The sequence below is a fragment of the Mercenaria mercenaria genome, chromosome 3 (genome assembly GCF_021730395.1).
Source record: "Mercenaria mercenaria strain notata chromosome 3, MADL_Memer_1, whole genome shotgun sequence".
Taxonomy (NCBI): Eukaryota; Metazoa; Mollusca; class Bivalvia; order Venerida; family Veneridae; genus Mercenaria; species Mercenaria mercenaria.
In genome coordinates this window covers 63,141,175-63,156,059 of record NC_069363.1, presented here as the reverse complement: position 1 = coordinate 63,156,059, position 14,885 = coordinate 63,141,175, and the positions used below count along the sequence as shown (strand labels likewise).

Genomic DNA, 14,885 nt, shown 5'->3' with positions numbered 1-14,885 from the left:
TCAAAGAATAGGGTATCATCCAGGTAAGACATGTAAAGTTTAGGATGAGTGTGAAATAATATCAAATCAGATTATAGCCTGTGTACTGAAAATACATAATCAAATGGCACAGTAAGCCAAATCTGCACTCTGGTGACAGTAGTTGACTTCTACCTCTTTACTTAACCTGTGAACAGCTTAAACCATGTTACACATACCTTGAAATAGCTTTTATGAGGGAAGAGCTTTTTTCAATATTACACATACCTGGGAACAGCTTTTACCATGCATGTCAAACCTACCTTGGAACAGCTTTCGCCATGTAACATGTACCTTGGAACAGCTTTTACCATGTAACACCTACCTTGGAACAGCTTTTGTCATGTAATATGTACCTTGGAACAGCTTTAACCATGTAACACCTACCTTGGAACAGCTTTTGCCATGTTACATATACAGTGGAACCTCCCTAATCCGAACCCCTCTAATCCGAAAACCTCTCTAAACTGAACAAATTATTTGGTACCATTTTTTCTTATTCATTCTCTTTTGTAAAAATATCCTTGTAATCCGAAACCTCTCTACTCCGAGAACCGAACAAACTTTTGTGATTTTAATATCTAATTGCATTAAAATCTACCCTTCTAATCCGAACCTTAGTCAATGTTTCTGATGTAAATCTTGCTCATTTTTGACATTTTTGAGTCTGTTTACAATTTTAACTATTACTCTTTATAAAGGAGTCAACAAAAATAGGCTCCAACACGGATAATCAAAACTCATGCCAAATTTTTGCTTTGAAGATCCATGCAATAAGCACAGGACTGGTGTGAAAGGAGCAAATTCAAGTAGTTTGTTTGAACAGAACTTTGTAAGAATGTCAGTGTAAAAGTTCCATATTAATCTGTTTATCCTGTACCTTCCTCAAAACTTTTTGTGCAATTTATTCATTTAAAGCCGCAAATTTATTCACTGAAAGTGGTACTAAATCGAATCATTACAATAACCGGACAAGTATGTAAAATATTCTCCTTTTAGCTTCTTTCTGGGAATGTAGGAGTGGTGAAAAAATGTTTACAAGTGATATTGAGTTGAATTTAGCATGAAATTTACATTACCTCAAAGCAATCTACATGCTGCTTATAATTTGATTATTTTTATTAGTCTGTACACAAAAAGATAAATTTACACATCATGTGTAAAAAATAGCACAATTTTTCATTCTAAACTAGTAACCGTTCTAATCCGAAAACCCCTCTAATCCGAACATTTTTGTTGGTCCGAGCATCTTCAGATTAGACAGGTTCCACTGTACCTAGGAACAGCTTTTGCCATATTACACATACCTAGGAACAGCCTTTGCCAGGTTACATATACCTGGGAACAGCTTTTGCCATATTACACATACTTAGGACCAGCTTTTGCAATGTTACACACCTTTAAATAGCTTTTTATCTCATTACACATACCTGGGAACAGCTTTTGTAAAGCCTGTTTGGCTTTCTTCGTTGTAGGAATATACATGAATTTATGAATGGAGTTGATGACATGGGTACCAACTAATACGTATCTACCAAAGTTACGACAATCAACACATCTGATTGTTATAGGTGGACAATACAGCTCATTTTCCGGAAGTTCCTGCAATGAATGTTTGATTTAATTTAACTGAAACAATTTCATGTTGACTTTATCAAATTCTTTATCATATATCGAGAGCAAATTTTTCTAAATAGTACATGTGCTTCTACTACACAAATTATGTAGCTGTCAGTTAAATTTTCCAGTTAAGGTAGTTCTACATGTTTGATCAACTGTAAGTGATGGCAGAACACCACTTATCCATAAAACCTAGAATAATACCTCATAGCTGTTATATGGGTAGCATAAATGCATATCCCTTTTGTTTTGTGTTAAACAGTTAGTATTGCTGTTTTTTGTAAACTTAATTCTTACAATAGATAGGTTTTTATATACAACATTCAAAATAATAACACACAAAAAAAATGTAAATTCTCCCAATTATTGGTAGCATAAATGCTGCTGGGTACGATCATATCCTTTGTGATATGTGTCAAACAGTCCGCATTGCTTTTTTTCCTAATCTTAATTCTGTGAACAGAATATGTAAAATAGTTCAAAATAATAACACAAACTAAGTAACTATTTAAACTCTTATTGAATAGTTAAGGTTCCAACCAATAATTCAGTACTTACAACATCAAAGTATTTGACGGGTACACTGAAATTAGGATTCTTCTTGCAATTCAATATAACAGCAGACTGTAAAACATGCCCTGCACACTCTATGTCAATACGTGGCTTGTCTACCGTAGTTAACTGTACACGCTTCAAGTCACGAACACCCCAGAAAAGTATCTGCAATATTTGCCAAATATTTTGAAAATCAAACATTGTAATTTCTATGTTGTGTACAACATGGTCTACATATCTTGCAAAATAGATAGTAGAAAATGGATATTGTGTAAAATATTGTCCGATACTGGAGAATGCATATTGTGTACAACATGGTTTACACATCTTTAAGTAGGATACTGGAGTATGCATATTGTGTACATGGTCAACATTCTAAGCTTGTAAGATAGATACTGGAGAATGGACGTTGTGTACAACATGGTCTACATATTTTTCAGTTGGATACTGGAGTATGTATATTGTGTAAAACATGGTCTACATATTTTTCATTTGGATACTGGAGTATGCATATTGTGTAAAATATGGTCTACATATCTTTCAGTTGGATACTGGAGTATGTATGGTCTACATATTTTTCATTTGGATACTGGAGTATGTATATTGTGTAAAACATGGTCTACATTTTTTTCATTTGGATACTGGAGTATGCATATTGTGTAAAACATGGTCTACATATTTTTCAGTTGGATACTGGAGTATGCATATTGGGTAAAATATGGTCTACATATTTTTCAGTTGGATACTGGAGTATGCATATTGGGTAAAATATGGTCTACATATTTTTCAGTTGGATACTGGAGTATGTATATTGTGTAAAACATGGTCTACATATTTTTCAGTTGGATACTGGAGTATGTATATTGTGTAAAACATGGTCTACATATTTTTCAGTTGGATACTGGAGTATGTATATTGTGTAAAACATGGTCTACATATTTTTCAGTTGGATACTGGAGTATGCATATTGTGTAAAACATGGTCTACATATCTTTCAGTTGGATACTGGAGTATGTATGGTCTACATATTTTTCATTTGGATACTGGAGTATGTATATTGTGTAAAACATGGTCTACATTTTTTTCATTTGGATACTGGAGTATGCATATTGTGTAAAACATGGTCTACATATTTTTCAGTTGGATACTGGAGTATGCATATTGTGTAAAATATGGTCTACATATTTTTCAGTTGGATACTGGAGTATGTATATTGTGTAAAATATGGTCTACATATTTTTCAGTTGGATACTGGAGTATGTATATTGTGTAAAACATGGTCTACATTTTTTTCAGTTGGATACTGGAGTATGTATATTGTGTAAAATATGGTCTACATATTTTTCAGTTGGATACTGGAGTATGTATATTGTGTAAAACATGGTCTACATATTTTTCAGTTGGATACTGGAGTATGTATATTGGGTAAAATATGGTCTACATATCTTTCAGTTGGATACTGGAGTATGTATATTGTGTACAACATGGTCTATGTATCTAATAAGTTGGATACAAGAGTAAGCAAATGTATTACATATTAATACTAATTTTTCATAAATTTATCTACTGTACGTTCTGGCATATAAGGTGCACTCGCTTATAAGACGCATCCCGACATTGGATGTACAATCTGGGGTCTTTTCCACTAACCCTTGTATAAGACGCGGTCATTTTTTTATATCAACAATGTCAAATATTTGTAGAAATGCATTATTTTTCGAACATTCTGTGTTTTTGGAAAAATGAAATGGTAGAAATCGCCATTATTTTTTTTTGTAAAAAAATGCAAACTTCAGTCATTAAATGAATGAGTGTTTTTTAACAATTAACATCCTAAAACAGTTCTCTGTAATTGGCGCCATTAACTTTTAACTTTGGACTGGAAATATGACTCCTAAAAATGCGTCTTTTAAGCGATTATGTATGGTACTTTCAAACAAAAACTTTCAATTTAGAGTCATATTATTTCAATATTCAATAAAATACCAATATGAACAGGAAATTAACAGGAAATAAACTTCTTTACAAGTAATAACTTTTCTCACCTCAATTCTGTGTTTACTAAGAATAGGTCTAATACCCTTTGGCACTGGCATGATTGGACCCCTATCCTGGCGTTCTGAGTCTGCCGGCATCTTCAAGGGAGGCAAATCCTGACCACCCATATCACCAAATGGTGCAAGCTGAAATATATCACTAAATATTACAGTTGGAAAATAATCTGGAGGGTCCTAAGCACATTCTTAAGATAGGCCAGAAATTTTACCACTGCTTGCAGAATGCTACAATTGCTTTCAAAGTTACCACTGCTTACAAATTTTACTAATGCTTACAATAAGCTAACTTTCAAGTTGCAGACGCAAACAAGCTTGTTGCAGCAGCAGACGCAGACTGACTGAAACCATACCTTACATCAAGAATAATCAGAAATGACTTAAGCATGGCCATGCAGCAGATTGTTATCAATGGACACTTTTGCTTATGAAATTCTAATTAAATTCAAAAAATTAAATTCTTCTTCCTAGGATTAATTTGATTTCAGATATATAAATATATGAGTGCCTTTGTGCAAAAACCAATGTTTTGGCTTTGCAATCAGCTAGGATCCCATCCGTGCACATCCATACTGTTCATTTATCCCCACATCCTTACTGTTTATTTATTAATTTCAGTACTTGTATACAAAAGCATGGTTCCAGGTTAGACTACATGGACGTGCAGGCTGATCATGATCCAAACTGGTCATAAAGCCCTAAAGTTGCTGCGCTCAGTTGTATTAATGCAGTCATGTCTATAATAAATGACTTGAGTGGTGGGACCAATGCTCAACATATACCAATAATTCATGTTCATAACATCTATCATAGGAACAATATTAAGAAATATTCCCTTTGTGCCAAATTCATTTACATTCTACTGTTCTTTTAACTCTGTTTCAATATCTGTCCAGCTTTTTCATCTACAATTCAATAAGCATAAATGTATTTTTAAGAAAACCACACTGGTTTTACATACCGTATTTTCCCGTATTAACGCCCCCGGGGGCGTTACATTTTCCAAAGAGGGGGCGTTTATTTGAGGTGAAAAAATGAAAATTTTTACAAAACTTAAAAACATCGTTCAAACTAGCTGTAAAGTGTTTCTGTGTTGTTTAATCCCCCCAGAACATAATTATTTGGCATCCAATTTAATACAGTGTGTCTTTTATGCATTTAAATACGGTACCTCGTGTATTCCATGTCTGGCTTTTTGACGCGCTCGTAGCACTACACATTACGTCATGACCCAAACAGCTGTGTACTCCGATAACATTTTCCTTAGTACATGTGGGTAGCTAATTGTGCAATACACAATGTCAATGGTTTGACACGCTGCTGTGCCTGCTTTTAAATTAAAAGTTCTTAAAACTGCCGAAGAAAAAGGTATATCGTCAACACATTGCTGCAAGTTTGTTTAAAGTCGGCAGGAAGCGTGTGCGCGAGTGGTATAAAAACAAATCAAAAATGTATTTACCGTTTAATTTTCTGTTACGTACCGTACTTAGTACAAATATTTTGGACTTACGGTACATGGACTGTTTAAAAGTGTGTTTAATTTTTAATACATTGGACTTTAGTACTGTAAATTACTTAATATGTGGACTTATAAAAATGAGGTAGGTGATTTTTTCCCGTTCTTGTTGACTTTTTTCCCCTCCAATATGGGTGGGGGGCGTTAATTAGAGGGGGGGCCTTAATTCGGGAAAATACGGTAATCATAAATAGTACATTCTTTGTTTGCTGTCACATCTTGTTTGCTCGGTTTTAAGCTTGGCTTTGATCCCATTACTCTGTTAGTAAATTGTCAGAGTTCTATGCCTTTATATATTCTGAAAGAGCACCTGAACCCAGCAGAAAGTCTTAAAGGTATATTAAACCCAAATATCTGACAGTACGATGAAATTAACAAGTTTATGTGTAGTACCAGTACTTCGCATTAGGTATAAAATTGTACACACTTAACACATGTACAGCTTAACACAGTATGAATGTGTACTATCACTAAAAAAGCTGGAAGTTTTTTACCAATAAACTGTGTAAATGTACAAGATTTAATTATGAATATAGCTCTACATACACACTTAATTTATGTATTTAGCGAAGTTAAATAGAGGATAATTGTTGGTTTTGGTGTAATATCACGTTATAATTTCACCGAGTGGGCACCAAAAGTGATATTTTCACGAGTGGCGCAGCCACGAGTGAAAATAACAACTTTTGGTGTTCACGAGTGAAATTACCGTGATATTACATCGATACCAACAATTTTTCTGTTTATTTTATGTCTAAAACTCTACTTTTGTTGTGTTTATTTCAATAAAATGTCGAAATTTGCGGGAAATTTTATCAGGAAGCATCGCAAAGATGACGTCATTTTAACGACGTCATCGTCATATTGTTTCCGGCTTTCAGTACGCTCGGTAAACTTTTTGACGTTAATCTGGGTATCAGATTTGATAATTTTCACTGAGTGGCCAGTGAGTTTATCAGGATATAATTCACCGTTATATTTCGATAAACCACCGAAAAACATAAAATAAATGCATCTAATTAGGATTTTCTGCATTTTAAGTGAATATTTAAAGATAAAGTATTTTAGTGAAAGATGGGCATTGGACATCTTTAAAGACTGCCGCACTGTTTGCATTATATTATAAAATTTGCATTGATCTTCTTAGCTAGAGACACTGGTTTAATGCAACAAACCTCAAAGATATGCTTCCACAAAATATTTTGTTTTAAGTTTTTCATTGGTTATCAAAGGAACACCAAGGTTTTGTCTCAGAATAGTTATATCACTACACTATTATACTATATAAGTCATAAAACAAGAAGAAATTTGAACACTTAGTTACAAGAAGCCTGGACAACAAATATTACAATATTCAGCTTCATCTAAAGCAACTGTTTTGGCTTCCTGGACCTAATGTGCAGCGCATGTCAATATGAGATCGTTTAATATACTTCTTGCTGTCAATAACTTAAGTTCTATAGATTCTGATGATGAATTTGAACTACTGTAAAGATCAGTTCTGCAGTGATCTTGAAGTTTATAACAGAGACAGGAAAAATGTTTTTGTTCCCATGGAATTCATTTGAAAAACATTTTCACCATATCTACCTAACTACAGTGTACTCAGAACTTGTGATTTTATTAGAGCTAAAGTATATCTACTGTAACAGTGAGTTTGGAGGTATATAGAACAGTGTGTGCGAGCATGACCACTCGCTACTTTAGATTTGACAAAAATGATCGTGTCCCACAACCATAGGCTATAATGTCATAGGTAATCGTTCAAGATGTTAAAGCGGTTAGTTTGATAAGTATAATAAATTTAGAAAGAATTTTTTTAAATATAGAAGCAGTTAACAAAATGTGAATTTTACAAAAATGAAATTGTTCACCATTACTATTTCATTTTGAAAGAAGTGAAATTTCCTTTTGATATAATCAAGAAAATACTTAACAAATGAGCCGTGCCATGAGAAAACCAACATAGTGGCTTTGCGACCAGCATGGATCCAGACCAGATCCATGCTGTTCGCTAATGGTTTTTCTAATTGCAAGAGGCTTTGAAAGCGAACAGCATGGATCCTGACCAGACTGCGCGGATGCGCAGGCTGGTCTGGATCCATCTGGTCACAAAGCCACTATGTTGGTTTTCTCATGGCGTGGCTCATTAATGTGAATAAAGTATAAATGGTGTACAAGCTAAAAATAGTCTTATTACTAGATTAGATAACTTGTGTTTTAGGTATACAAACTGCACACAGATAAGCAACTCATGCAAGATAATGTGTACCATACTTACACTGTCACCCGGCTAAGTAAGAAATAACAACATTCAAAACATCTTACTCCCCTCTTAAACACATTTCCTAACTCTTAAGCATGGCCCAGCTTTGACAGTTTGCATGTAGGTAACATTGTTTTAAATGTGCTTTATATAGTCAAACTTAAGTCCTTCAAATTCAAAATTTATTTGAGAAAGCCAAGTTTACATTAAAGCAACATATCGTTAGGTCTTCCATGTCATACTGCATTAAGCATATTAATTAAATGATGTAATAATTTGTATTGCATGATATTCATGCTAATTCAAACCAATCACACTAAAAGTGTATTTTAAAGTGGCAGGCAGTTTACTGAAACTGCAGGTAAATATGTTACCAATACAGAATTGCATTTATCTCAGCAACAGTGGATGTTTCAAACTGCATGCTATTTAATTTTTGTCAGCACGCTAATAAGGCAGTCTAAAAGACAGCTATATCCCACGCCACTGTTATGGATAGTAAAAGGGTTGATGGTACTGGGTGGAACCATTAAACATTTGAGTTGTGTCCTTGACCTTAAGCTGGCAGGGGTGAATTTTGAATTCTGCACATTGTCTTGATAAGGGGAATATATTACAGCACAAGTGATATTAAAATCCTTCAAGGGGTTTAGGAGACAAAGAGCATACATAAAATGGAAGACTCAAACCTTTGACCTAGAGTTGTGCACATCATCTTGATGAGGTGATCAACTGACCCAAGTTTCATGGAAATCTTTCAAGGGGTTTAGGAGATATAGAGCGGATACAGAACTGAAGGCTCAAACATTTGACCGCTAGTTGTGACCTAGACTTGGAGTCTAGATGAGGTGATCATTTGACCCAAGTTTCATGTTTATCCTTCAAGGGGTTCATGTTTATCCTTCAAGGGGTTTAAGTGATACAGAGCAGACATAAAATGGAAGGCTCAAACCTTTGACCTTGAGTTGTGACCTTGACCTTGAGCTGACATGGCTGACTCATAAGTGCTGCATATCGTCTTGGTGAAGTGATTATTTGACCCAAGTTTCATGGAAATCCTTCAAGGAGTTTAGGAGATACAGAGCGGACATGAAATGGAAAGCTAAAACTTTTGACCTCGAGTTGTGACCTTGACCTTAAGCTGACATGGCTGACTCATAGGTCATAGGTTCTGCACATCATCTTGATGAGGTGATCATTTGACCCAAGTTTCATGAAAATCCTTCAAGGGGTTTAGGAGATACAGAGTGGACACAAAATGGAAGGCTCAAACCTTTGACTTTTGAGTTATGACCTTGACCTTGAGCTGATATGGCTGACTCATGGGTTCTGCCTATTGTCTTGATGAGGCGATCATTTAACCCAAGTTTCATGACTATCCTTCAGGGGGTTTAGGTGATACAGAGCATACAGGAAATGTTACAGATGGATGGAAGGACAGACAGATGGAGACAATTACTATAACCCTCCCCCCACCATCACTGGTTGTGGGGGGACTAATAATAATTTAAGACCGTTAAAATTCTGAAGTTGAGAACATTAAACAGTATGTTTAGCAAATATCATCTAATCCTTCACTTAGTTACCAACTTTACATGAAATGTCTATTATTGACATTGGACTTCCACCTTATCTTGTTCGAGCAAAAAGGTGTTATCCACCCTAAAATATAATTATCCACAGTAGAGGTACAGTTCGTAAGTTTCAACCATCGATGTTAAAGAGATTCAAGGTAGAACAATATGTATATATAATAATATGTATATATAGGGATTTTCTGGAACCCTACACAAGTTCGAGCAAATGGAGATGTTTGAGCAATTCCAGCAAATGAAGTTGAAGAAAATTTGATTGGTAAAGAGTAAAGAGAGAATATCTGGCCAGAATTAATACTTAGACATGCCTCTGTGTTGAAACAACCTTTTCTGTTGAAATCTGACTAAATTTCACATACTGCAATCTTTTGCACCCAATTTTTGGGCTACACACCTGCACCGCAGAGTGCACGAGCCGACATAAACTGTACCATGTCATACACTGTAATTCAACCAGCTGAAAAGTTCACAAATCTCTTGTTTGAAAAACACCAAATTTTCACCTGTTACTTCGTTTTTTAAGCTATAGGAATAAACTTGGTAAGGTATATGGAAAACATGGTACGATACATGTCGGCGCACATGCACAAGCCCAAAAATTGGGCTGCACTCACAGTACTGAAATGAATAGTAACTTGAAATGTATTTTCATCTACTCCAGTGTTTGAATTACAATGGTCACTTTACCTCTGAGACAAGATGGTTGCATGTAAAACTTCAAGGGGCTGCTTTATGGTTTTACGAAAAGTTACCAATAATGGCAACAGTAAACTCATGGTCTGCTGAATGCATGGAAGTTTTCACCTTCTAGGCAAGAGGAGAAGAAATGAAGATCATCATGCCAAACTGGTGTGTACAATCAGAGTACCGTTGTGATACTGACTGACTTTTCTCAGCAGATGAGAAAACATTATTTTTAGTGATCCAAAATATAACAGGGGTTTTCATTCCATATAATATAATTAAGAAATAATAAGTTCCCAAACATGGTTTATCGTAGAATAACCCGTGTTTTGAGTTCTTATGGTTAAGAATATATCACGAAGGCCATAGGCCTGAGTGATATATTGTTTCGCATAAGAACGAAAAACTCAGGTTATTCTATGATAAATCACACTTGGGAACTTGTTATTTCGATTCTAACATGACATACCAGTATCAACAGTGTTAGAAAAAATGGTAACTACTTTTTACGACCATGCTACGCACCTGGATCGGATGACGTCACTGTACGCGCATGGGTTATTGCAGGATAACCAGAGATAGATTTTGCTCTATATGTATGTAGGCTATTTGCTTGTTGTTAGAATATTGAACAAGAGCACCGCCTTGCAGGTGCAGATGCTCATCTGATTTTTTTGTCTCTGTATAATAGAAATATTGACCTACCCATAATTTTCTTAGTCCAAAAGGGGCCATAATTCTTGCAAAAAGCAATTCAGAGTTATGGTACTTTGAAGTTTCTATGCAGTGACAGCTTTTGATGGTGAACAAGTCTTGCAAGTTTTAAAGCAATAGCTTTGACCGTAAAGGAGAAAGGTTGACCTAAACGCAAAACTTAACCAAGAAATCTAATAATTTCTAAGCCAAAAAGGGGTCATAATTCTTGCAAAAAGCAGGATGTAGTTATGTTTCTTGCTGTACAGAGTCAGCTATTGATGGTGAACAAGTGTTGCAAGTTTTAAAGCAATAGCTTTGATAGTTTAGGAGAAAAGCTGACCTAAACATAAAACTTAACCAAGAAATCAGATTTTCTAAGTCCAAAAGATGCCATAATTCTTGCAAAAAGCAGGATGGAGTTATGTTTCTTGCTGTACAGAGTCAGCTATTGATGGTGAACAAGTGTTGCAAGTTTTAAAGCAATAGCTTTGATAGTTTAGGAGAAAAGCTGACCAAAACATAAAACTTAACCAGGCAACACCGACGCCATCACCGATGCCAACGCCGACGCAGACACCAATCAAGTGATGACAATAACTCATCATCTTTTTTTCAAAAAATCAGATGTGTTAATAAAATGATTTTTAAATGTAATACAGATGTCAGGACACACGGAAATATTGAATGAAATTTAACTTGCAATGAAAATATTCCAGCTATGTCATGTGTGTACAGAGGTTGCAGTAACATTTAGAAATGTACGAGACTAACAGCAGACACAGAACCCATTGTTGTGTCATATAAAATTGATTCTGAGCTTACTGTCAGCAACTTTCAAAAAGAACAAGAACTTTGCAACTTACAGGATTACAGGTATACGTATATCAAGACACTCGTATGTTAAAAACATATACATTCAACTGCACTTGTAAAACAGTAAATACAAATTTTAAATGTGTAGGTTACCCGTATCGGATTTATACACAATTTTTAACAAACATTTGGATTAACACATACATATACACACATAAGTGATAAATCTCAATCTCTCAAATGTTGTAGTCAAAACTGGACTGGGATCAATTGTATGAAGTTAGAGTGTGACTCAATGCAGACCTGGAGTGCCTGTATAAATTACAGACTCCGGTATATACCAGATTCAAGTAATTTGAATGAAAAGTATCTTAAATGTATATATTTTGTAACAATGGTAATACTAAACCTAACCTTTAGTCAGTATATTATACATATTATACACTTAATGCGTGCGGACATGCAATAATTTGCATATTTTTGCCGTGCGCTCCAATTGATAATCACTTCCGGACATGCATAGAAGACTGCTCATCTCTGCAATGATCAACATCTATGAAGTAGAGGCTACTCAAATGATACAATGCTTGGCAGTCTCTGAATTAAAATTGAAGCATTCACAGAAACCTCAAGGAGAGATGGATGATAATGTTTCTAACCTATAACATAACCTGTACCAAACTACAAGTATACTCGATTTATTCTACAAGAAAAGTACAGAAAGAAATATATATAAAGGTGCATTATTTAAATGTGCGACACTTGGCATTCATAATAATCTAGTGGGCAAACTTTCTAGAAAAAAGAAGAAAGTCTAAAGGATAAACGGCGAAAGACTGACTACAATACCCGTATAAATTTCTTTGCATATGGTGGCGTGCGATTGGCCAGTAGAAGCTCTTCTTCATCAAAGGGGAACTATGAGTATCATATCAAATAAACATAAAACTATACATGTATAGCCAATATAAGCATAAAAACAACACTTAAATCTAGTCTAACACTAGGATCACATCAAAAGTAACTTTGTCTTTATAAATAACATAAAATTTTACTGTTAAATTTTTTTTATAGCTTTGTCTATTATAATTACGGTATGTAACAAATTTTTATTTCAGCAACTTTTCATTTAAGTGTGAATATTTCAATTAAATGAAATGGAATCATATTCTTAACAAATTCAACCCACAGCCTAGACAGACAAATGTGCTTCAAATCTCATATTCCAAGAAATTAATCCAGACCTTGCTCAAATTTTTAAGGAAACTCTTATCTCCGATTTTTTTGTTCTACAACACTTTTCATAAATGCCATACACAGGCATGCATATTGGGAAACAATGCCGAGTAGTTAAAATAATTGCCATACAATATCACTTAGGCTTGTACATGCACAATGCCAAACTGGATATCTTTATACAGAGGTGAAGGGCAAAATATCTCTTGTAAAATTCTTTGTCAAATTTACTGGGTCCAAACAGAGAACCTGTAGAGCTTTCTCTATCCAGTTTTCCAAAATGAATGGAGAAATGTTTGGGCTAGTTTGTCAATTTCGCCACTTTCACTATTTCGCACCAAAATCTGTATTCTTTTCTTTTCACTCAAACTATAGGACACTCCCTTTTAACTTAGAACGAAATGACAAAATGGTTTCTCCTATGAAAATAAACATTGGTAATACATAAGGAGCTTTTAAAATTTCTACTATAATTAGGATATGGGGAACAACAAATTTCTGAATGCCCAAAATAAAAACTTGCCTGAAGAAGTTCAAAAGCTGCGAGAAGTTCACCAGCCCTGTCAGGGCCTCTGTGTATATCCCACCATTCCAGACTCGGAGGGAATTTTGGGCTTTCATATTTCTCGTTACTCAATTTCACAACTGGTTTGCATAGGGCACGGCCAATGAACTCAGATTTTCCCTGTAAAAACAAATTGACATGTAGCAAATATCGTTATACTTAATAACATATTGACACATATTATCTAAATATACACAATTACCAGGATTACATATATGTTTTTACAGATAAGCACTTCAGTTTTTTATTCTTTTCCCACTATCTGCTTTCTCAAAGATAGTTATTTTTACATGTTCGGCAAATGCAAACAGTTTTAAAATCTGCTTTAGTATAATATAAATCACAATGCAATATCCACAAAGTAAAATGAAATGGTTACATATATTCAATCACACATATACAGTTTTAATTTCATCAACGCTGCAAAGATAAAAGATGTAAGTTCAATTTCAGATGTCAAATCAAGCGCACTTTTTTATCATAAAAAACATCACATCTCTATTTTGTGCAGTGCAACATGCCATTTCCTATTATCTGCAACATGCCTTACTATTTTCTATTAATAGAAGTATGTTGAAAGGTCAAGTTGTGTAATACATTTGGCTCAATTTGAGTACTGAATAATACATGTAGCGCAAGTTGTGTAATGCAAATGGCTGCATAATAATGTAGCTTAGTTTGTGTAATGCATGAAGTTCAAGTTACATAATAACAAGAGCTGTTTGTAAGCACATATACCATCCCCCATGATATGGCCTATCTGAAATGTGTTGGTATGTAATTTTCGGTTTTCAGTTTGCTGGATCTTTGACCTTATGACCCCCAAAACAACAGGTGACCACACACATCATGTTACTAAGTTTGATGGCCTATTCTTGTATATTCTGGAGCCTTATTGATCAGAAGCCATTTTCTCTGTCTTTGACCTACTAAATGCCAAAATAATTGTGTTTCCTACTAACAACAGGCAAATACCCAATGGAGTTCGACCACTGTAGGCCAGTGCATTCTTCAATGATTGAACAAAAAACACTTTTAGTCTCAGTCACTGTGACCTTGACCTCTAACTTATCCCCTAAAACAAAACATGTGACCATTGACTACAGACAATGATCCTATCAAGTATAAAAACTATTGGCTAAAAATTCTCCAGTTATTTAATGGAAACACTTTCGTCTTCCTAGCCACCAAATCTACAGATCACCTATTAATCTCGGCTAATCATCTTATGAAGTTTGACCACTGTAGGCCAAAGTGTTTTCTTTTT

General features: G+C 34.7%; 1 protein-coding gene across 3 annotated transcripts in view; it reads right to left on the bottom strand.

Moving 5' to 3' along the window:
- The window catches only part of LOC123525714 (otoferlin-like), a 124,679-nt gene that overhangs the window by 78,590 nt on the left and 31,204 nt on the right, over positions 1-14,885 (bottom strand). For all 3 annotated transcript variants that reach the window (XM_053538726.1, XM_053538728.1, XM_053538727.1), the window contains exons 14-17: positions 13,577-13,738; positions 4,239-4,376; positions 2,197-2,358; positions 1,449-1,620 (exon numbers count right to left, since the gene is read on the bottom strand). In XM_053538726.1, coding sequence (XP_053394701.1) covers positions 1,449-1,620; positions 2,197-2,358; positions 4,239-4,376; positions 13,577-13,738 — 634 coding nt within the window. The remainder of the gene's footprint in view (positions 1-1,448; positions 1,621-2,196; positions 2,359-4,238; positions 4,377-13,576; positions 13,739-14,885) is intronic.